This window comes from Sciurus carolinensis, chromosome 7, assembly GCF_902686445.1.
Source record: "Sciurus carolinensis chromosome 7, mSciCar1.2, whole genome shotgun sequence".
In the NCBI taxonomy this organism is placed as follows: Eukaryota; Metazoa; Chordata; class Mammalia; order Rodentia; family Sciuridae; genus Sciurus; species Sciurus carolinensis.
Genome location: NC_062219.1, coordinates 19,431,091 through 19,455,472, shown reverse-complemented (window position 1 = coordinate 19,455,472; position 24,382 = coordinate 19,431,091). Strand labels below are relative to the sequence as shown.

At 40.1% G+C, this 24,382-nt stretch overlaps 1 protein-coding gene across 2 annotated transcripts; it reads left to right on the top strand.

Moving 5' to 3' along the window:
* The first annotated feature begins 1,731 nt into the window (after positions 1-1,731).
* Positions 1,732-22,467, top strand: Rab32 (RAB32, member RAS oncogene family). 2 transcript variants are annotated; one of them, XM_047559678.1, is made up of 3 exons: positions 1,732-2,222; positions 12,815-13,092; positions 22,003-22,467. In XM_047559678.1, exons 1-3 carry the CDS (start codon positions 1,973-1,975, stop codon positions 22,150-22,152), a joined length of 678 nt encoding a protein of 225 aa, XP_047415634.1. In that variant the 5' UTR covers positions 1,732-1,972; the 3' UTR covers positions 22,153-22,467. The 2 variants fall into 2 exon arrangements, with proteins under 2 accessions (XP_047415634.1, XP_047415635.1); XM_047559679.1 differs by lacking the exon at positions 1,732-2,222 and adding an exon at positions 2,327-2,555.
* Positions 22,468-24,382: the final 1,915 nt, after the last annotated feature.

Below are 24,382 nucleotides of genomic sequence, written 5' to 3'. Positions count from 1 at the left end.
TACCAACACCAGGTGTTCCTAAATATTAGGGCAATGGGGGGCATCCCTCAATTTCATAAATATAGAAATCTTTAAAATAAAATCCCACATTACAACTACTTTCAATCCATTATCTAGAATATTTTAGAGCTATTTTATCTATTGTAAACATTACCAGCTAAATCCTTGAAAAGGCATTTCTTTTTTGGAACTTTAAGTAAGGTTACCGTAGAGACCATGTCTTCTTTCTCAGATTCACTTTCATTTAAATACTTAAGTTATCAGTTTTTTGGTAGATGATATTTATCAGATTTATTATTTTTGCATAAATTTAAGGTGTATAGCATGAGCTTTTGATATGCTTTTTACGGGCAGAGAATCTAAATCCACTCTTTTATAAAATTTTTAGTATGTGACACAATATTCATAACCACAGCCATCGCACAGTGTATTAGATCCAGACTTATCACCCACAACTGCAACTTTTTACCCTTTGACTTATATCTTCCATTTCTTTCCTGACTCCAGTAATCATTATTCTAATTTTTGTTTATACATATTTGACTCTTTAAAAGATCCTAAAGTTATGTGGGGGCACACATCTGTAATCCCAGCAGCTGGGGAGGCTGAGAAAGGGTCATGAATTCAAAGCCAGTCTCAGCAATTTAGGGAGGCTCTACACAACTCAGCAAGACCCTGTCTCTAAATAAAATACTAAAAAGGGCTGGGGATGTGGCTCAGTGGTTAAGGAGCCCTGGGTTCCATCCCTGGTACCAAAAAACAAAACAAAACAAAATTCCTACATGTAACTAAGATTGTGTATTTTTCATCCTGAGTCTGGATTATTTCACTTAGTAGAAAGTCCTCCAGTTTCTTCCTTGTGTATGTGTGCGTGATTTCTTTATATATTCATCTACTCAATGGACACGTTTCCATATCTTGGCTATTGTGCATAATACTGTAATGAACTTGTCTCCTTGAGATCCTGATTTCATTTCCTTTGTGTATACACCAGAAGAAGGATTATTGGGTCATGCCTGGCTTTGGCTTCGGCAATAATATTTTGGATATCACACCAAAAGCTCAAGCAACAAATGCAAAAACAAAGAGAATTTCAGCAAACTAAAAAGTCTCTGAACAGCAAAGGACACAATCAATAAAATGAAAAAGCAGGCTATGGATTGGGAGAGAACATTGGTGAACCGTACATCTGACAAGGGTCATGTCACACTATCAAATACCCGATTAACAAAGGGGATATGGATCTCAGTGGACAGTTTTCTAAAGAGGACATACCAAGGGCCAACAGACATATAAAGGGTGCTCAATATTACTAATCATCAGGGAAAGGCATATCAGAACCCCTCATGCCTACAGGAGGTAACCAGGGTCCGGAGGAAAGGGAATATACCTTGGTACAGCCCTAAGCAAAGCAGCAAGGAGCGTCCTCAAGACGTTAAATCAGACGACCCGGGACCCTATACTCTCACTCTCACGTGGGCTGCGGGAGGCCCGAGGCGCCAGGCGCTGCTCTCCCTCGCGGCCGTCTCGGGGTGGCTCAGGCCGGGGCAGCAGCCGCGCACCCGCCGCGCTCCGCACGCGCCGCTCGGGCCTCTGCGGACGGCGCTCCGCCGGCTCCGGCCCGCGCCCGTGGGGCCCACCAGGGGGCGGCCCGGCCTCCCTGCGCGCGGCGGGCCCGGCGGGCACTGGGGGAGGGAGCGCGGCGGCGGCGACCCGGCCTGGACGGCGCCGGCGCGGGCGCGACGGGAGCGGCCTCTCGCGCGTCCTCCCCGGGCCGGCCCCCAGCCCGCCCTCGACCCGCCCGGGCGCGAGTGCGGCGGGTTCCGGGTCCTGTGACCGGCCGGACAAGGCGGCGGAGCGCGGAGGGCGGGCCGGCGGGCCTCGGGGGAGTTTCCGCGGCCGCGTCTGGGCGGCCCCGAGGGCGCGGCGGGGGAGCCGCGCGGAGCCCAGCGCAGCCCGAGCCGCGGCGCCCATGGCGGGCGGGGGAGCCGGGGACTCCGGGGCGGCCGCCGCCGCCACCGGGGCGCCCGAGACCCGCGAGCACCTCTTTAAGGTGCTGGTCATCGGCGAGCTCGGCGTGGGCAAGACCAGCATCATCAAGCGCTACGTCCACCAGCTCTTCTCCCAGCACTACCGGGCCACCATCGGCGTGGACTTCGCCCTGAAGGTCCTCAACTGGGACAGCAGGACACTGGTGCGCCTGCAGCTGTGGGACATCGCGGGTAAGCGCGGCGCCCGCCTCCGCGTCCCGCGTCCGAGCGGGGCTCTCCGCCCCGCCGCCGCCTGTTTCCCTGCCGTCCTCCGCCCGCCCCCCGCCTGTGTACCGTAGGAGAGAGTTGAGATGGCGCGGGACGACGCCGAGGGCCGCGGTCGGGGACCCCGGGGACCGCAGCGCGCAGGGGGCAGTAGTGCAGGCCTTTCAGAGCAGACGGCACCGTGCGTAAAGCAGCAGCCCAGCGTGGACGCCCTGCGAGACCTGCGGGACGCCCGCCCTCCTGACTGTCCAGGGTTAGAAAGGAGGCCTTGCACCCCAGGCCTCTCTGCCCTGACGGGAGGTGAGGAGGCCATGGGAGCTGTTCCAGAAGTTTTAACCCCAAATAGTGACAAGATTATTACCTGCCAGGAGGAGTTGGAAGGAGGGTTCTGATAAAGAGGAGAGAGGTTCTTAGAAAGGCTGTTTGGAGGGACTGGCTCCTCTCCTTCAACTGTCACTCAAGTTCAGAGTGACTGAAAGACCACCAGGGTTGCACTGCCAGTTAGTGCCACGACCCAAACTAAAAACCCGACTCTTTTCAGCACGTGTTTTTATCACCCATCTTGGGTCTGTGTCCTAGTTTTGTGAGGGTTTTCTCTTTTCTGACAAGGAGTTTAAGAAGTCAGGAAGACTATTCCAGAAGTTTTAACTAATAACAAGCCGTGAACAAGAAAGGCTTGGATCTGAGCCCAGCCTTTGTGAGGGAAACTCCATTCCTCAAATAGCTTGCCCTAGGCTGGGTCACCCAGGTGAAACCCTGGGAAAGTTTCCTTGAAACTTTGTACTCCTGTCTTCCTCCCCAAACCAACACCTGCTTCTCCCCCTGGCCTTCTCCCCATTCCACAAATACCATACTGTTTCCCTGGCAAAGAGAATCATAGAAGACTGATTCTCTTTGAGGGGCTGCACATTCCCCTTACTGTAATTTATGAACAACTGTATTCTGGCTAGTGTGGTGGATGGAATGTGGGTAGCTACAACGAGGGAAATTAGTGGAAACTTTAATTATGGAAATGGCATCAAAGTTTACCTTGTTCCTTCATTGCAGAGGCTCAGTCAGCCATGGAGCATTTGATTGAATGAGAGCATGTTTAGAGTTAGGGGACATCTTAGCATCCCTTCTCCAGACCCTTTCCCTGAAGCCTGTAGAGGACGTGGATACCCAACTGGGAGCACATGGGGAGAACACATAGCTACTGTTTGTCAAGTGCTCTTTTTTATAGCCTTTTACGTATAAGAAAGTATTGAAGAATTATAAACTTTATACTCATTTACTTAAGAGCAGATTTCTGTATCTCAGAAAAGAGAACACACATCAGATCCTCAGGGAAAGATCCTGCACCTTGGGCTCAGCTGCTTCTTCTTTCTCTAACAAAAACCTGAAGAACGTTTGAAAAGTCATCTATTGAAGCCAGAGGTTCTTTCGAAACACTTCCTGCTGTTGCCCAGAGCATGAGTGAACATTTTACTGCTTCTTGACAAAGCCATGGATTTTAAAGGTTGTCTTATCATGTGACAGTCACCATCCAGCAATCCTCATTGTAGCTTTTTCACAGACATGATTTTAATCCTCTGTCTAGAAGGGCAGTTGACTTGTCTCATTCTTTATGTAAATTAATACAGTATTTAGATACTAAATTATGTTTGAGTCCTCCTGCAAGCGAACAAGTATGAAGAATAAGATTTTTTATGACACATGCTTTTAAGTTTCAAGGTAAAAATGCTTCTATTGTAGACTTAAGAAAACAAGAGTTTTTCTTCTTGGGGGTCACCTCCTCTTTTTGTCCTTGAATAGAATAACAGCCAGGAAGGAGACCTGGCCCTTCTTTATCACACCTGCGGATGGGATATTCTTGCACTTTGCCTAAATCCAAAGCTCAAGCTTTGTCAGGAATGAAAAGCAGCATTTTAAGATTTCCAAAAGGGATTTCTGGTTGTTAAGCTACTGTTGTTTCAACAGGAACTGTTCTACCATTCATCAAGTACCTATCAGCAATTAACAAAATTAGAGGTGAACTTTTGAGTTAATTAGAAATTATTAGGTTCTTCTTCTAAGTAAAATGTTCAGAGAGGGAGACTCAATATAAGGATATTGAAAGACAAAAAATAACAGATTTGGGCTAGGATTTGGGGAGCTATGTCATTAATTGTGTTTGTTTTGAATATTTGAGCTACTAGTGAATCTTAGCTAGTACAATTTGAATTAAGTAGGAATGATGTAATGAAAGTCACTGCAAAAATTTCCCCCAAGGCTAAATATATTTGCCTTATTCAGTAACACAAAGGTGGATTGTTTTGGAATCTCAAAGAATAGAAATATTCCTTGATTGCAAAACAAGAGGTGGAGTCAGCCACTTGATATGACTAACCTAAGGGTTGGTGTTATTACTAGTTTCTTTTTATCATTACTTTTGTTTTGGAGGCTTCAGAGTTCAGTAAGTCCATAAAGAAGTTATGCCAAGAGTCTGTATCCTGGAAAGCTTTGGCAAGTATAATAAGCAAGAATTGTTGAATGGTTTCTATAAATGTAGCCAAGCAGATTTAGTTAAACTTTTCAAATTAAGAACCATAGAACTTTCAGGTGTAGACATTAATGAATCTTTTCTCATGGCATTTTTAAAGCCATATTTTAAAATAAAGATGTAGTTTAATACTAATTTTGTATAAGACAAATTGCAGCCTTTTAAGTTCATACCTGCTATGAGACTGCTGCTAATACAGAACAAATATACTAATATTAAAGCTTTTAATACTATTTTAAAGAGAGCTGAATAAGTTCAGATGTAGTAAAAAATGCCTCTGATACTCCTTTCAATGCGTAGTATGGATAAATAATATTTGGTTAACCATGAATAGTAAGACTTGCTACTAGCAGTTGTAGAATTTTCCAAGCAGGTTGAATGGCTAGTCTAGGTTAAATCCTAAAGTAAATTTGCCCATTCATACTTTAAATTTGATGTATTGATTGAAGTGATTTAAAACCTTTCTTTGGGTCAAGGACAAATTGGGAATAGTCTGCTCTGAAGTTCATGTAATAATTTTTACCCAAACATAAAATGCATGCTTAGGAGACATTATAAATTATAAAATCACTATAAAACTGTATTTAAATTCATTTTCCATCATTTTAGTTCCAATCCTAAAGCAGAATGTTGATCCTGGTTGCCTTCTTCCATCTTTACTTTGCCAATTATACCTAGGAATCTGTTGTCTTCTTTCATAACTCTCCATTAACCCTTCATGAGAAAGAATCTGAAATACTACCTTGGATGTTTTCTTGACCTTTAAACTATCAGTCTGGAATATTAATATTCAGTTATCTTCCAAATACGAAGTCAGTGTTTGAGAGAATTAGTTTATGTAGTTATTTCTAATCTCACACACAGACACTATGGTAAGCTTCCTGGTGCTTATTGGTGCCTGATTACATACACTCATTTAAAAGACTTTTTTCAAGCTAAATTACATATGAGTGATCAGACTCTTGTAGAGTCTTGCCATCCTAGTCTTATTGAGGCTCAATTACTGTGCTGAATTACAAACAGAGCCTGCCGTTCAATTTGACATTTGAAGTCTTTCTCCATTCCCAAGTTGTGAGACACCTTTGTATCCACAGTCTGGGTTGTCATTCACAATTACCCAGCAGACAGTTGATTAGTATAACAGCATATTTGTATAACTGTTCATGGAAATTCTCCTGGTAATGATATGCTTGTGGCCTTTCCCTTTTGAATGTGTTGCCATTCTCAGTAGCTTCAATCAGCCCTTTTTTGTTGAAAGATACTCAGGTTAGTAGAGACGATGGAGCGCTGATAGGAAGTTCTCAAACTTCCTTGGCTCCCAGAAATTTGCCTGAAATTTTTCCCTTCTGAACTGCATTATAGGCTCTGGGTGCCCCAGAGTGTAAACAGAGGTATACTAACTTGAACAAGAAATTACAGGTAATCAACAGAATGGAGACAGGATTCATGATTCTGAGATAGGAATATAACAAACTTTTGACAGTATAGCAGGTTTTGGTTTACTGGTAAGATTAATAGCCCAAGTTCTAGTTTTTCAACAGTTCTGGTTACTACTAAATGAGAGCGTATAACTCATTGATATAATCACCATTTCTTCCTCATTTTAATCTGGAGTTTCCAGGTATTCTACTTCTCTACTTGTGAAACACAGAAATTCCAAAATAGGTAGTTTCAGATTGACTTCATCATTTTCTGTACATTATGAAAGGCTGTTATAAACTATGCACTCTTCTGCATGTAACAGTTGTTTTATTGGTATATGATAGTAGCACACACCTTGTAAAAGCAAGGCAATAATTATAGATGTTTTCTGACCTGTAAGCAATGTATTATTCCAGGGATGGAGTATTATTTTTAAGTGTATTTCAGGATAAACTGTATGCATCATGTATATGTTATCCCAATCATTCAATATTTTAGACTTTTGATATGAAATTTTCTGTGATGCTCATTCTGTTTTATAATGTACCCGGAATTTTGTTTTTATTCAGTTATGATGAGGCCAAAGATGATTGCCATTGAAAAGGTGCTGGGTTATTAACACAGTCTCATAGATGAGGGGGCCTACTGTGCCATACAGGGCCACAGGGGGAAGTACCACAGACCATTGTCAGGCAGAAGGAGCAAAGGAACTCCTGGTCTAGGGACTTTATTGTGGAATCTGAGAATAGGAATGAGGGCAAGGGTTTACAAGCCAAGCAAGTTTGGGATTGGACAGTTTGAGTAATTTCAGGGGTCTCTCCTTGGACCACTGAACTCTCCTTGTCTGATACCTGCCTCTGGATGGTTTAGCGCAGGGAAATAATGTTCTAGTCTGCTGGACCTGCTAAATGAAGACTGATAGGGAATTGTAGGTTTAAGATTGGTTGGTTTGCATATGAAAGGTGTGCTTGCAGACAGGTAGTTTGCGAACTCTAGAAATAAGCGAACTCTGGTAGGGGCAGTGCCTTCTCAGGCCTGCAAGGACCCAAGATGTCAAAGCATCATAAAATATGGAAAATTAAAAATTAATACATATTCCTTGGCACATACTGTAATAGATAGAAGTGGTGCTCTTGTGAAGAAGAAAAATTTGAAGACCTTAGGTTTTTAGCTCAAGAATAGCATAATCTTAAAATAGGACGTCACCCTTAATCAACACTTAGGTTATGGAGAGTGGGCTTAGTTGGCAAGTTTACATTTTATTACAGGTGTAGAGATCTCTGGAATGCTGAGAAAAATGTATTCATGTACATGCAGGGAAACTTCTGGAGGGTGAGACAGAGGATCAAGGAAAGGTGCTTTAGCATCCTTTCAGTTGTATATCAAATGCTTTTTACATTTTATGATCAGGTAAGCTAAGCATAGGTCTTTACTCTTTTTGAGAGAGATGAGCACAGAAAAATAACTGGATTGCAAAGGTTTTGTTTAGGATTTCTATTGATCTTTTCCAACTGACAGATGATCTATATTATCTTCTTCCCCTTTATTTCCACTCACTTCTCTTCATACATTTTCCTTTAGCATCTTCTACAGTGGTTTTGGTTCTTTCTTAAAATTATCCAACCTCTTCAGTGTTCTTAGTGTGATTATATGGTGCCTCTTTCATCAGAATCATTCGAGGTGCTTAAGATGCAGATTTTAAAGCATCAACGTGTCAACAGATTTGACTTCATCTGACAAACACACCTGTGCATCGTGGTTCAGCAGGAGAGGAGCCACTTCTTTCTTACATAAGTCTGTTGTTGGGGACTCTAGGACTGGAGCAGTACCAACAAGTCTTCATGTACAAAGGCTGACTTTTCACCATAGGGCTCTCCTTGGGCTGTGTCCTTTGCCTCTGTGGTCCGATTAACTGGACGTGGTCTCCCCAGATAAAATTCTGTGAAGGGAAATTGGGATAGGCAACTAGCAATCCTTCATGACTTTCAAATCACAATTGCTGGAGTCTAGAAAACTGCAGTCTGTTGAGCGCCCTGGGCGAGTCTGATCTTCGCTGTATTTGAGAAGCATTACTCTGGCCCTTGACTTTGATGCCCCCCTGACACCACGCCCATCTTCTCGAGACACTCAGAGCTGCACTTACCCGACAGCCTCCCTGCTGTCCACACTCCCCTCACAATCTCAGCAACTCCCAGAAGTGGCAACATATCGTCATCATGCATGACCGTCAGGAGTTTCTGGTTGAGGCCAGCGTATAGACATAAGAGGAACTTACAGGACAAAGACAGGGTACTTTTGCTCCTGTGGACTAAATATGTCTCATAAGGAAAAGACCTGATATCATAAGCCTTTAAAACTACTATGAGTTTGGACACCAATCAGTAAGCTATTTTGATTTGAATAGACAATTACTCTTTTATAACCAATGGTTAGAGGCAGCTTGTTGTAAGTACTTCATTTCTGAAATACACAATGAGATTTAAGGATTTTCTTTGACTGACTTTCCATTACTTGCTAGAAACTATACATTGTCACTGAAACACCTTGAGTAGTAATGTGTAGCTTGGTAATCCTCAGTGGATGGGGAAAAGGTAGGTGTTCGTACTTGGAAAACTAAACATCCCTTCATCCTGGTGCTTTGATTGGATTTGAGTTGTGAAACTTATATTTTGAATTTCAACTAACATTAAAAGAGACATTAATCATATGGGAGCATAAATATAAAATTTAGAAGCAGATAATAAATATCTAAACAGAACCAGTGACGAAAATCCCAAGAGAAAATATCTCTAACTTGTGTTTCTGATAACAGAAGAATTTAATGTTTTCCTTACCATATCTGAAGGGAAATACTTTCATTTTTAGGATTTCTATTAACTTTTATGAGATAAAGCAATTAATTGTGTTTATTTTCTTTAACTTAATGGGAATACATATTCTTAGAAATACTAATTTTGTAGTTTTAAGTTCTTTTGTTGTTTTAAGTTTTGTTTGTTACTATACTTTGAACCCAAGGATGCTTTACACTAAGCTATATTCCCAATATTTTTTTTTATTTTGAGTCAGGGTCTTGATTTCTTTCTTTTGTTGATGTTCTATTTATGTGTTTTTGTTGTTTGTTTTGTTTTCTGTGCTAGAGATCCAACACAAGGCTTAGTTCTTGCTAGGCAAGCACTCTACCACTGAGCTCCATCCCTTCTCTGATGTTCTTTTTATTTTGGGGGCCAAGTACCAGGGATTGAACTCAGGGGCACTCAACCACTGAGCCACATCCCCAGCCCTATTTTATTTTATTTTATTTAGAGACAGGGTCTCACTGAGTTGCTTAGTGCCTCGCTTTTCCTGAGAGTGGGGATCCTCCTGCCTCAGTCTCCCGAGCTGCTGGGTTTACAGGCAAGGGTCACCACTCCCAGCTCTGATGTTCTTAATGCCATTAGTGTTGGGTAACTCTGAATATTAAGGTAAACATTTTAACACTTTGCCAACCTGTGTAATTTAAAGTTCATCCATTTGCACATAGAACAGGTTGTGTGAATATTTAAGTATCTTTGAGCCCGTAGACTAGCACCATGCTTTTTCTCCTTCTTTAGTGCTAAGATGTCAATTATAATCATGAGTCCTTCCTCCAGAGAAGGCAGTAGCATACTGTTTAAGGGTCAAGACATTGTGAGAGTCACTGGGAATGTGCTGTCAGTGCTCCAACAGCACAGGGATGACCAACGCTGTCCCTAGTATTAGTGACTAATGCACTCCACAGGAGGAGATCATTCCCTAGCTTCTGTGGGTAAAGCACAGCATGACACACAGAAGGAGATGTGACTTCGGTAGTAGCACTGTGCCATCCTTAAGCAAGTCACTCTTAAATGCTTGCACTGTGGAGTATCTCTGGACACACAGGCCACATGCAGAATTGTCTACTATAGCAAATATCTGACTAAGATTAGACAACACAGTAGATGACAAATCAGCCCAGTAAATTCAGGTAATGTCTTCTCCAGGGACTTTATTTTCTCATGTATAAAATAAGAGAGGTCAGACAAGATGATTTGGGGTGCCTCCCTGTTATTGTTAGTAATGACCATTCCAGTATGACTCAAAGAAGATGTTGGTGAGAGTTCTTCATGAACTAACCTGAACTCGTTCAACAAACCTGTTATGAAGATGATCCCCAAGGTTCTGATTAAGCAAGCTTTAGCTCTGTACATGTGCACCCATGTGAAACAAAATTTATGCTTGTTTCTCATAAATATAGACTTCTTCCACTTCCCAGCCCTCTTCTGTCACAAGACTCCACCAGGACCCAACCAGGACATTCAGCATGGCAGAAGTTGCCTGCATTTTGGCAAAGTGTTTGTTCCTTTCTTTTGATAGCTTATTGGGTTTTCACCTTCTTCTTTGGAAATCTTGAGAGTATTTTTATGTACTTAAACTGAGTACAAATCCTTATCAGATAGATGATTTTTATCTTCCTGTCAGTTACTTTCCTTTTCATTTGCTTAATTGTGTGATTGACACTTTTTGGATTTGACATAGTGTAGTTGTTAAGAAAAAGCAGGTCTGATATGAGGGCTGTCAGGGAGACTTAAATTCTCACCTCAGGATCTAAAGAAAACTGATTAACATTTCTAAACTAGAGTTCTCTAAAGTTTCTTGTCTTTGACATTTCTAATTTTCTCATGTTTTATCAGAAAGTTTATATGAGTAAATCTTTTAACATCATTTCATGTGATCAATAAAAAGAATTAGTTGGGATTTTTAGGTGCTTCACTAAAAGAAGCAGTAGTCACCAAAGCTTGGTAGCTCTTTGTAACATCTGGATATTTATACTTTACTTTTACTCATTTGTCACCCTGTCCTCTTTGCTAGATTAAAAGGATGGTCCAAAGAAGTAACTTCTTATAACTGTGTAATTACCTTGAAATCTTAATCCTTTGATGTTTCTTAATCTAAGACTGTCTTAATGAGGCTAATTACTCTTCTTGCCATTACTCTTCTTGCAGTTACTCTTCCTGTCCTTTCATGTTCAATAATTAGAATTCCTAAAAATGGAAGTGGTGGTTGATGATACTACTCTTTAGTAGAAATTGGAGTCTGAACCACTTTAATGCACCCATACAGTTTTTCTGTAGAACAGTGATGTTGACTATGAATAGTTGAAATAATAACCTGGGTTAGCATGCCCTCTATGACTATTACATGTATGTTTATGGAAAAATGGTATAATGTTAACTTTTTATAAATGTCATCCTTATGATTAAATGAACTGTACAACTGAGTGATCGGATTTATCTTACCAATAAACTACAAATTATAATACCATGGTTTTATATGTGACCATTTATCACAATAAAATTTTGACCTTTGGACTATAATAATGCTACTTTAGATAAACCCACCTGAGGAGTTTTCACAAAGCAAGTGAACTGTAAATGTATTCACATAAGCTTGACAGTTGTCATATTCTTCCATTATTCTATAAAGCAATATATAATGTTGTATGATGTACTGTAGAGTTTGGAGGAGAAAGAATTTTGTAATTTGGGGTAGCTTTTCATTTGTGGAAATGAAATGTAAATTAAAAATGCATCAATAAAATATAGATAAAGCTTGTTTCTCATCATGTGTTTTAACAGGATAGGATACATAGATCAAAGAGTTGCAAATCTTAGACTAACATTGATTGTTATCACCCCCGTCCCAACCTAGTCAGTAATTTGACACCTGAAGCAATGAGCTTTAGAAAAAGCAACTATAAGATAGTAGAGAATCTTAACCACACAGGCTTGAGGAAGTCAGAAGACTTGCATTTGAGTCCTGTCCTTAGTTGGTGCTATCATTTTGTCTATCGTTTTATCTGTCAGATGCAGGAAAGTGTCTTGCTACGTGAAAGGTTAGCGTGGTCACGGATTGTAAGAGAATGCATTGTAGTAATCCCGTGTGATGCATAGACAAAACTATAGGAAGTAGCAGAATTTATCCAGTGCTTCCCATAAGTTAAAATATTTTCAAATGTCAATGATATTTGAAGAACTCTGCAATTTATCCTCCTTATAATCACACAACCAGTTGCCACTTGTTCTGAAACTGTAGGCTCTCATGCGTCTGCTTCGTAGAGGAGTGCAATTTTACATATTGACTCGGAAGTGGGTTTTGGCTCGAGATGTGAAGGAAAGATGAGAACATGAGCTACTCCACCTCTAATCATTTTGACTAGCATTTTACCACTGCCCTTATCTCCTTCCTGCAAACTTCATTTTCTTCTATTTTCGTCTCTCCCTCCACTTCCAGCTCTCTGTTTTCCTCAAGGGCTTCTCTTCTCTTAGACCAAGGGAAGAGAAGGAAGATAAGACCAACTCATAGCCTTCAGTACTGTCCTATTGAATTTATGGCAGGTGTTATACACACACAGAACATAAAACTAGTTAACAATGTGTTTGAGCAAATTATCAACCTCTTCTGCTTTGAAGGTCTTGGTTCTGTGTGGATGATCTTAATCTCACTGGTTTATGTTGCCATGGAATGGGAGTTATTTGTTGACAGTATTATTCTTTGGACCATGGGGTCAGACCTAAATATGAATTAAGAGTGTTTACTCTATGTTTATGTTTATTTCTAGGGCAGGAGCGGTTTGGCAACATGACCCGGGTATATTACAAGGAAGCTGTTGGTGCTTTTGTAGTCTTTGATATATCCAGAGGCTCCACCTTTGAGGCCGTCTTGAAGTGGAAAAGTGATCTGGATAGTAAAGTCCATCTTCCCAGTGGCAGCCCTATTCCTGCTGTCCTCTTAGCTAACAAGTGTGACCAGAAGAGGGATGCTGGCCAGAGTCCTCCCCAGATGGACCAGTTCTGCAAAGACCATGGCTTCACTGGCTGGTTTGAAACCTCTGCCAAGGTGAGATCTGCTCCGGACGAACCCTCTCGTCTGCTTACCTTCTCTGTCTGAGCTGGAACTGAAATATTTAGATGGATTTCTATGAAGGGTTTTTGGAGCCCAGAAAAAGCATAACATGGGTATATTATAGCTTTCCCATTCTATGTCAGGAGTGCTTGAAAATTGGCTAATGGGAAGTGAGTAGAACAGATTTTTTTTCCATTAAAATGAAAATGAGTTGTTGCTTCAAGCAAAAATTAAGTGACGTTTTCTGTGAGTTTTTTTTTTTTTTTTTTTTTTTTTTTAACTGAAGTACTTGTCTTACTGGAGTGAATGGGAGATAAGGTATATTGTCAGTTACAAGCATTTTTACCTTTACAAGAGCTGTCACCAAGTCCCTGGTGAAGGTGTATGTCATATGCAGGATGAACAAAGACATTGAACGGCCAGCAAGAGGATTTATTCAGAAGATGTTTGAAGAGCTTTAGATTAACTATGTAGGAAAGATTGAAACAAGAGGAAGCTGTCGATGTACGTGACAAGTTTCTTCATGAATAGTATAGCATAATTTTTTCCTTCCATTGTTGGGAGCTGGATGAGATGTATGTTTGAAGGAGAAAACCCACTAAGGTGAATTTTCAAAAGTTTCACCATCTAGATATACAAAAAAGAGAAGGTGAAAAGGAGAGGTACAAAATAAGGGGAGGGTTGTATGCTCTGGGTATTTCCATAAGAGGGTTAAACAGACTTAGAGTAATGATGACGTTTGTGAAAATCCTCTGATGGTGAGCATCAAATCATAAATTTGTATGTTCATAATACAGTTCCAGCTTTTAGCATGTGCTCCATAGATTTCTTTTATGTATGAGCATGTGTGTATGTGTGTATCGTTGTTCCTCCAAATCACCTCCCTCTTCTGGAGACTGAACACCAGATTACTTTCAGTTTTACTAGAAACTCACCTTCATATGAAAGATTATTTGATGTCAGTGGTGATCAGATTGATGAAAGCAAGTGATGAGAGACTCTACCTTTGGGCCACCTCAGGATGTTAAGTGATGGTGGAATCTTGGGACAAAAAGAATGTCTCCAGGAGGCAAGAGTGTGCATACCTGTGTCACAGAATCCTTGTTTAGATAAACATGCATCTGACTTTGCTTCACAAATGACAAATTATGTTGGAAGAAAGATGAAGCCTTGAGGTAGTGCATCTGTACTCATCTGGCAAGAAGGCTGAAGTGTCAGTAGGAAAGGATTCCAAAGAGAAGGACCTTTTCAGGGCTGCAGCTCTTGTCTGCTGAGTGAATTGCCTTAACTTTATAGCTTCATTGAAAAAAAAGCATAGCAGTATATGAAAGTGTTTATGTAAGCATATAATTTGGTTGTGTAGTTTTCTGTATTGCAGATAAAATTCCACTTTAGGTTTTATTTGAATTAATCTTTCAGCTAATAGGTCCACATTTTGTCCTAGAATCTACATTTAAGTTTCTTAAATGATGATGTCATATGACCTATAATTTTAGACTAAGTGGTCTGCTTTATTATATTTATAAATGAGACTACATGGATAGGTGAGGGGAAAATTGGTTAAAAGTGTCAGGTATGTTCTGCACTTCCTTACAAATATATTAAATATGGCTTTTACAGAATTTTCTGTGTAATAAGCCAGGTATCCTCAAAGAGTATAATAGTAACATTTTTAAGTTAAAAATTTGGAGTCAAGCTTCAAATACCACCTAAGTTCACTAATAGATATACTTCTAAGCTGGCCATCTGATTTTTGCTTTAAATTTTAGTGGTCTGCATTCTAATAGTAATACAGCCAAAAGACAATTTGAATTTGTGAATTTCATCCTTTCCCTTTTATGGGAAAATACCATCATTTTCTGATTTGAAACTTCGATTAATTTCACTAAAATATGGGGATTGTAACTAAATGCTGCTAGAGAATTTCATAGTTATTGATGTAATGGGTATCATGGGGACTGGATAACACTTGGACATCTGAAGACCTATTTGTATTAAAGTTAATATTTGGGAACAAAGTTTTAAAAACCTGTCAATGCTATGAAAAAAACTTAAACATAACTTTTCCAGGTTTCCCACTATCTGAGAAAGGCAACCCAAATAGTGAATCTCATGATGTTGAATTCAATCGAAGATATCAGTATAAACATGTTTCATATATAAATATGTATATTTGCATATACACATATATATAAACAGATTAACAGAAAAGTAGGTAAAGATGTGTGTGGGGTGTGTGTGTATGTGTATGTAACTAGCTTTATCTGCTGGGAGGGCTTGGAAGCAATGACCCTGTAACGTGAATAAACTTACCTTGTCGTCAGAATTTATTTTTTAAATAGTTTTCCAGTAAAAGGAATGAAGATCACTGGAAAAATAATTTACTTCATGGCTGGGAGAACTGACAAGTAAAGATGCACTCAAGATGTTCTGTGGTGCCAGAAACTAAAAAAAGATTCACCAGATGTGAGACATGTCAGAAAGACATGGGAGCCTGCATATAGGAGCAACAATGTAAATAATTATTATAATAGGCTTAACCCATAGAAGTAAATAACCCACAATGGGCATAAATAAATGTTAAATACTTAAAGAAAAGTCTTTTCCCAACAGTAGCCTCTCAACAAATAAATGCCAAAGGAATGATGGAAATAAAATGTCCACCATTAAACCCAATAGTAATAATTGTTTTAGGGAAGAGATAATGGATCTAACATCAGTGAGGGAAAGCATGAGGAGAAACAGAGTAGTTACGTATTTGCACTTACTAAGTACAAAGGGGAAAGCAGGTAACGTTTTAGTTGAGAAGCCTGGCAGCGTGACTTTAATTCCAGTATATCTCCTGATAGGCTGAGAAGGACACAAGGTCCTGTTGTCTTAGTCCTGCCAAGAATGTAAAACTTGGATGATAAGGAAATATCTAGCAGGGCCAGAATGAGGGATATTCTCTGGCTAGTGTTCTCCAAGAGGGTGAAGGTCATGAAAGGTAGTGACTTTCCAGATGAAAGGAGCCCAGGGAGACATGGCAACAAAATCCAGCTTGTGGGGCTGCATCAGAAACAGGCCTTGAGGCAGTTGGTGAAATTTAAATAAGGTTGATAGATTAAGGTTGACTCAATACTGTTACCTCATTTCCTGACTTCCGAATTTGTACTCTAGATATCTAAACTGTTAACTTTTAAGGAATGAGTGAAGAGTATAAAGGAAATCTTACTGTTTTTGTGATATTTTACAAATTTATTTTAGGAAGCAAGCACAGTATTTGCTATGCGCTGCTTCTTGTGTATTCCATGATAGCTTCTAAAACAGTCACACAAATGCTGTGATAGCTAATAATTCCTTAGGATATCCTTAATGGACATCACATTCATAACATTATTTCAGGCTAATTTATACATGACAACTAAAAGTAGCAATCTGTACTCAGATGGAGGAGTAATGTGGTGCATTTTTTTTTCTTCCAGATGAATTTCATAATTGCTTGCTCTATTTCTATAAGGTACATCATTGGGATTTTAATTGGAATTGCATTGAATCTGTATAGCACTTTAGGTAGTATGGCCATTTTGACAATATTAATTCTGCCTATCCAAGAACATGGGAGATCTTTCCATCTTCTAAGGTTTCCTTTAATTTCTTTTAGTGTTCTGTAGTTCTCACTGTAGAGGTCTTTCACCTCTTTTGTGAGATTGATTCCCAAGTATTTTATTTTTTTCCAATGCTATTGTGAATGGGGTAGTTTTCCTAACTTCTCTTTCTGAAGATTCATCACTTATGTATAAAAATGCATTGGATTTATGAGCATTGATCTTGTAACCTGCTACTTTACTGAATTCATTTATGAGTTCTAAAAGTTTTCTGGTGGAATTTTCAGATTCCTCTAAATATATAATCATGTCATCAGCAAACAGGGTAGTTTGAGTTCTTCTTTTCCAATTCGTATCCCTTTAATTTCTTTGGTTTGTCTAATTGCTCTGGCTAGAGTCTCAAGGACGATGTTGAATAGAAGTGGTGAAAGAGGGCATCCCTGCCTTGTTCCAGTTTTTAGGGGGAACGCTTTCAGTTTTTCACCATTTAGAATGATATTGGCCATGGGCTTAGCGTAGATGACCTTTATAATGTTAAGGAATGTTCCCACTATCCCTATTTTTTCTAGTGTTTTGAGCATGAAGGGGTGCTGTATTTTATCGAATGCTTTCTCTGCATCTATTGAAATAATCATGTGATTCTTAACTTTAAGTCTGTTGATATGGTGAATGACATTTATTGATTTTCGGATGTTGAACCAACCTTGCATCCCTGGGATAAAACCCACTTGATCGTGGTGCACTATCTTTTTAATATATTTTTGTATGCGATTTCCTAAAATTTTGTTGAGAATTTTTGCATCGATGTTCATTAAGGATATTGGTCTGAAATTTTCTTTCCTTGATGTGTCTCTGTCTGGTTTAGGTATCAGGGTGGTATTGGCTTCATAGAACGAGTTTGGGAGGGTTCCCTCCTGTTCTATTTCATGGAATACTTTGAGGAGTATTGGAATGAGCTCTTCTTTAAAGGTTTTGTAGAACTCGGCTGAGAACCCATCTGGTCCCGGACTTTCCTTTGTTGGTAGGCTTTTGATGACCTCTTCTATTTCATTGCTTGAAATTGATTTATTTAAGTTGTGTATGTCCTCCTCATTCAGTTTAGGTAATTCATATGTCTCTAGAAACTTGTTGATGTCTTTGAGGTTTTCTGTTTTGTTGGAGTATAGATTTTCAAAATAGCTTCTAATTATGTTTTGTATTTCACTCGTGTCTGTTGTGATGTTTCCTTGTTCATTCCGAATTTTAGTAATTTGAGTTTTCTCCCTCTTTCTCTTTGTTAGTGTGGCTAAGGGTTTATCAATTTTGTTTATTTTTTCAAAGAACCAACTATTTATTTTGTTAATTTTTCCGATTGTTTCTTTTGTTTCGATTTCGTTGATTTCGGCTCTGATTTTAACTATTTCCTGTCTTCTACTACTTTTGGTGTTGGTCTGCTCTTCTTTTTCTAGGGCTTTGAGCTGTAGTGTTAAGTCGTTTATTTGTTGATTTCTACTTCTTTTTTTGAATGCGCCCCATGAAATAAATCTTCCTCTAAGTACTGCTTTCATAGTGTCCCAGAGATTTTGATATGATGTGTCTTTGTTCTCGTTTACTTCTCTAAGAATTTTTTTATTTCCCTCCTGATGTCTTCTGTTATCCATTCATCGTATAATAGTGTATTATTTAATCTCCAGGTATTGGAGAAGTTGCTGTTTTTTATTCTGTCATTTATTTCTAATTTCAATCCATTATGATCTGATAGAGTACAAGGTAGTATCTCTATCTTCTTGTATTTGCTAACAGTAGCTTTGTGGCATAAAATATGGTCTGTTTTAGAGAAGGATCCATGTGCTGCTGAGAAGAAAGTGTATTCGTTCTTTGTTGGATGGTATATTCTATATATGTCGGTTAAGTCTAAATTGTTGATTGTGTTATTGAGATCTATGGTTTCTTTATTCAATTTATGTTAGGAAGATCTATCCAGTGGTGAGAGAGGTGTGTTAAAATCGCCTAGTATTATTGTGTTGTGGTCTATTTGATTTCTGGAATTGAGAAGGATTTGTTTGACGTGCGTGGATGAGCCAATGTTCAGGGCATAGATATTTATGATTGTTATGTCTTGCTGATTTATGCTTCCCTTAAGCAGCATGTAATGTCCTTCTTTATCCCTTCTGACTAGTTTTGGCTTGAAGTCCACATTATCTGAAATGAGGATGGATACTCCAGCTTTTTTGCAGAGTCCATGTGCATGGTATGTTTTTTCCCATCCTTTCACCTTTAGTCTATGGTTATCTCTTTCTATGAGATGAGTCTCTTGCAGGCAGCATGTTGGATTTTTCTTTTTAATCCAATCTGCCAGTTTATGTCTTTTGATTGATGAATTCAGGCCATTAACATTCAGGGTTATTATTGTGATATGATTTGTATTCCCAGTCATTTGACTCATTTTTGTTTTTTGACATGATTTGGTTTCTCCTTTATTTGGCTATTCCTTTAGGCTAGTTCCTCCTTTTGCTGATTTGCATCGTTGTTTTTCATCTCTTCCTCATGGAATATTTTGCTGAGAATGTTCTGTAATGCCGGCTTTCTTTTTGTAAATTCCTTTACCTTTTTTTATCATGGAAGGATCTTATTTCGTCGTCAAATCTGAAAGTAAGTTTTGCTGGGTATAAGATTCTTGGTTGGCATCCGTTTTCTTTCAGGGCTTGGTAAATGTTGTTCCAGGCCCTTCTAGCTTTTAGGGTCTGGATTGAAAAATCTGCTGATATTCTTATTGGTTTCCCTCTGAATGTAATTTGATTCTTTTCTCTCGCGGCCTTTAAAATTCTGTCTTTATTTTGTATGTTAGGTATTTTCATAATAATGTGCCTTGGTGTGGGTCTGTTGTAATTTTGTATATTTGGAGTCCTATAAGCCTCTTGTACTTGGTTTTCCATTTCGTTCTTCAGATTTGGGAAGTTTTCTGATATTATTTCATTGAATAGATTGTTCATTCCTTTGGTTTGTTTCTCTAAGCCTTCCTCAATCCCAATAATTCTTAAATTTGGCCTTTTCATGATATCCCATAATTCTTGTAGATTCTGTTCATGATTTCTTACCATCTTCTCTGTTTGGCCAACTTTGTTTTCAAGATTATATAGTTTGTCTTCAGTGTCTGAGGTTCTGTCTTCCAGGTGTTCTATCCTATTGGTTATGTTTTCTATGGAGTTTTTAACTTGGTTTATTGTTTCCTTCATTTCAAGGATTTCAGTTTTTTTTTTTTTTTTTCAGTATCTCTAACTCTTTATTGAAATGATCTCTTGCTTCCCGTATTTGGTCTTTTAACTGTTGATTGGTGCGATCATTTAATGCCTGCATTTGCTCTTTCATCTCCTCCTTCAATGCCTGCATTTGCTCTTTCATCTCCTCATTTGCTTCCCTGATCGTTTTAATTATGTACATTCTGAACTCCCTTTCTGACATTTCTTCTGCTGTGCTGCAATTGGGTTTTATTGATATAGTATCTAGGTTTGTTTGGGACATTTTCTTCCCTTGTTTTCTCATATTGGTCAGATGTCAGTGGGACCCTGAGATATTGCAGATTTCCTCTATTGGCTTATAGTGTCCCTGTAGATTTTCAGTGTATCACCTCCTAGCCTTCAGTAGCCTGAAGTCTTGGAGGAACTTGATAATGCAGTGCATCCGAAGAAAGCTGCCCCTAGCCCACTACTGGTTCCAGGGCTTGGAGCTGGCTCTGTGCGGAAAGGCTCTCACTGGGGGGCCTGCACCGCGAAGCTGGCCGTGTGGGAGGAGCCCACCGCCGGAGTGTGCAAGGCTACCTGGGGAAGACTCTAGCTGCCCTGCCCTGCTCTGATAAGCCGCCCCTATCTGTGCCTGCCACCCAGGCCGAGCTTCACCCGGTGGGGGAGACTCACCCTGTGGCTCTGTTTTAGTCCGAGTCTCTCAATGCCTCCCCTTCTTGAGTCCTGGGTTCTGGAGCGACTGGAGATGCAGTTACCCTCTAGTCCGCCATCTTGGATCGCCCCGTGGAAAGAGCCTGCGGCCGGAGGGGGCAGGGATGCCTGGAGAAGTCTCTGGCTGCCCTGCCCTGATCCCAGAGGCTGCTTGCGGGTCAAAGCTCTCTGTTGGCTCGGGGACTTGTGGCTGGCTCTGTGTAGAAAGGCTCTCACTGGGCGGTCTGCTCCGAGAAGCTAGCCTTGAAAGGCGCCTCCCGCCGCCAGGGGCTGGGCTGCTTGGGGAAGTCCCTGGCTGCTCTGTCCTGGTCCCTGAAGCCGCTTGCGGGCTGGACTTGGAGCTGGTTCTGATCAGAAAGCTCTCACTGGGGGGCCTGCTCCGAGAAGCTGGAGAAGCTGGCTGTGTAGGAAGGGCCCACTGCCGGAGTGCCTGTTGTGCATTTTTTATGTGGTTTGAGCCCTTTCACCTTTTTCTTCATAATGTGTACTGAATATTTGAATTACATATTTGTTATGTTTGGATTTAGAATGTCCCCCAAAGTCTCCTGTATAGAAGGCTTGGTCTCCCATGCAGAAGTGTTCAGAGGTGGAGCCTTAGAGAAGGTGACGGATCATGGGGACTCCGGCCTCATCATTGGATTGATCCATTGTTGGATTCATGACTTGAATGGATTATGGGGAGGCAGTGGAAACTGTAGGAAGTGGGGCTTAGCTGGAGGAAGTGGGTCACTGGAGCTGGCCCCTGGAACAGTGTATCATATTCCCAGCCCCTCTCCCCTTCTCTCTGCTGCTTGGCTGCCATGAGGTGAGCAGCTTTCCTCTGCCACACCCTTCTGCCGTAGTGTTCCACCTTGCCTCAGGTCCAAAGCCATGGAAGTCAGCTGACCATGGACAGAAACCTCTGAAATCATGAGCCAAAATAAATCTGTCAGTCGATTTTTTTCAAGTATTGTCACAGCAACAAAAAGCTGACTGACACAGCATTCAAGGGCACAGATTTCCCAATCTGAATGCCTTCACAGGCAGAGAAGTATCCCTGCTAGTGGCCCTGGAGCTGAATACATGAGCCCTCTGTCAGCTTTGGTTGTTGCCAACATCTGCAGGATCATGTTTACATTTTCAACCATTGAGATAGCACATTGAGCCTCAGTGGCAAAAGTTAAAACAGAAACATCAAAAAGGGTGTCCATGGTAAAAAGAGAGTTCTCTGCATAGCACATGACTCAGTGGCATTGAACTCTAGTGTGCTCTTTGTTACTAAAGAAAGTTGTAGCCGGTATACTTACAGTGTCCCCTCTGACAAATTGTCTTCGCTTCTTAGTACTCAACATTTTCTTCTAAGAATGGATCCCACCATTGATTCTTCGCTTTGCTTTGTATTACAGGATAACATAAACATAGACGAAGCCGCCCGGTTCCTAGTGGAGAATATTCTCATGAACCACCAAAGCTTTTCTAGTGAAGAAAATGACGAGGGCATCATTAAACTGGATCCGAAGAGCGTGACCGAAGCACGCAGATCCCAGTGCTGCTGACCTGGCTTCTGGTTCTCAGGTGCCCGCCTCCGTCCTGAGCACGTGCCCACAAATGACCAGACCTCTGCACTGTCAACCCACCACGGTGCACTTCACAGTGCAGCTCCACAGGGCCTTTGAAAGTGGAACGGTGGAGAAGTGTCCTTGCTAGTGGCCCTGGAGCTGCATAGATGACCCCTACCTAGGCTTTGGTTGTCGTTGCCAACATCTGCAGATCCTGTTTACATCCTTTTAAACTGCTCTGTAAATGATTCTAAGTGGTAGCTCTTCCTGTAAGCACTGGGGGTGGTAATAAAGCTTCCCTGTGGTGTTCCATTTTTTGAGTGTGTCTTTGTGTCCCCATATCCCATCCTCTAGAAGGAGGTTGTTAGACACAAAGGCTTGAAAGTTCCTGTTTAGCAATTCTATTTCCTCTTTCTTTCTCTTTCTTTCTTTCTTTCTTTCTTTCTTTTTTTTTTTTTTTTTTTTTTTCCCAATTTGGTCCTGGGACTTGAACCCAGGGGCATTTAACCACTGAGTCACATCCCCAGCCCTTTTAATTTTTTATTTTAAGATAGAGTCTCACTGAGTTGCCATGGTTGGCCTTGAATTTACAATCCTCCTGCCACAGCCTCCCACGTCGCTGGGGATTATACACGTGCTCCACCATGCTGGGGTAGCAATTCCATTTCCTATTCAGAACTTCAATTCTTCATGTAAAATTGTTCCCCTTAAGTATATGATTGCAGCAGTCATGGCTGTGTAGCATGTGGTCACACTCCTCTTAAACACCTTGAGATGCCCTTCCTAATTACTCGGTGTTCACAGGACACCTATATTTTGGCACCTCCTTCTGAATTTGTTTCCGTCACTTGGAAACAACATAAATGAATATTTCTTCTCTCCTCTCTCCTTGTGTGCGTGTGTTGCTCCACACAGGCCTCACTGGTTGGCTGCTGCACTTCACTCTAACCAGAGCTAGTTTTGCAGGTCTGTCATGGCAATTGTCAAGAAGACAACTGTTTTCAGAGTACATAAAATCATATACCAGCTTCTGTATTGTGAGTTGTGAAAGAAACTAGGTCATGTTAGTTTTATAGAAGGTTTTAAACATTTAAAATGTAATGCTTGAGAAACTTAAGGCAGATTCACAATATTTGTGTTACCACTTAAGCCAGTAGAGGAAAAGAATAAATATTTTAACTGAAGTGTGTGTATTAATGACATTCTAAGAAGATACTTTTCTGCCTTAGAAAACTTTGTTCACTTTTGCTTTTTTTTTTTTTTGAGAGACTTAATCGTATTATGTAAAAGTTCCAACTTCTTTCAAAGAAATTTTAAAGACCTCTGTGTCATAATCCAAAGCTAACACAAAATGAGATGTTGACCAAATTTGTCTCATTTATTAAGTGCACGTGGTAGTAAAGATTCACCGATTTATTGAGAATAAGAAAAAAAAAAACTAACACAGGACTTCATTGGCACTGACAAGTGTGTCTGAATAGAAGTCGTCACTGGCCATAAGGTATAGCTTGTTCTGTTCATTAAACCTAAGTCTTGCCTGGAAGTCACAAGGATGTTCATGTGCTATAAGGAAAAACTCCTTTGATCTCTTTGGACATGTATTCTACATAGAATTTCTGAGGTAAAGATATAGAAGATCTTGGTTTAATTAATACTTTTATTTTAATTAATATTTTATTAATCTCAGATGTCATGAAGTCACCAATGTTTTAACCTGTTATATGTAGATCAGTAATCCAATAATGTTTCTAAAGGTGATTGCTGTCAAAAATTTTGACTTTTCAAGTTGTAATTTGATTTCCTGAGAAATGTATATGAAACAGTTAAATTGCTCAATGAAAATTCCTGAGCCCCACTTCAGACCTACAGAGTTAGTTTTCTAAGGATGGAGCTCAGAAATATGTTTTTACCAAAAAATCTGATGTTCATATTAAAAACTTCTGTATTACATAGCAATAGTAAAATGTTATTCAGTTTAAAATGTATCAAAATACAGAACTTTCTTTTCCACCTATAAAACATGGTTATTAAAAAGTCTGAATACTTTAAACAATGGACAATCAGTAAAAATTGGCTTTCATCTACTGAAGGAAACAGACTTAAGTTTCTGACAAGCTAGCATAATCTATAAGTATTGTTACTCCCACCAGTTAACCATTTGGGAATAAAGTTAGTCATAATTCAATCTCAATTCTTTCAAACTGATATAGTAAGGAAATTAGTTTAA

Excerpts from the sequence above, each read along its gene's own strand:
- Rab32 (XM_047559678.1), top strand. The coding sequence starts at position 1,973 with ATGGCGGGCGGGGGAGCCGGGGACTCCGGGGCGGCCGCCGCCGCCACC. Across the intron at positions 2,223-12,814 it reads GCAGCTGTGGGACATCGCGG|GGCAGGAGCGGTTTGGCAAC; the intron begins GTAAGCGCGGCG and ends GTTTATTTCTAG. Across the intron at positions 13,093-22,002 it reads GGTTTGAAACCTCTGCCAAG|GATAACATAAACATAGACGA; the intron begins GTGAGATCTGCT and ends TTTGTATTACAG.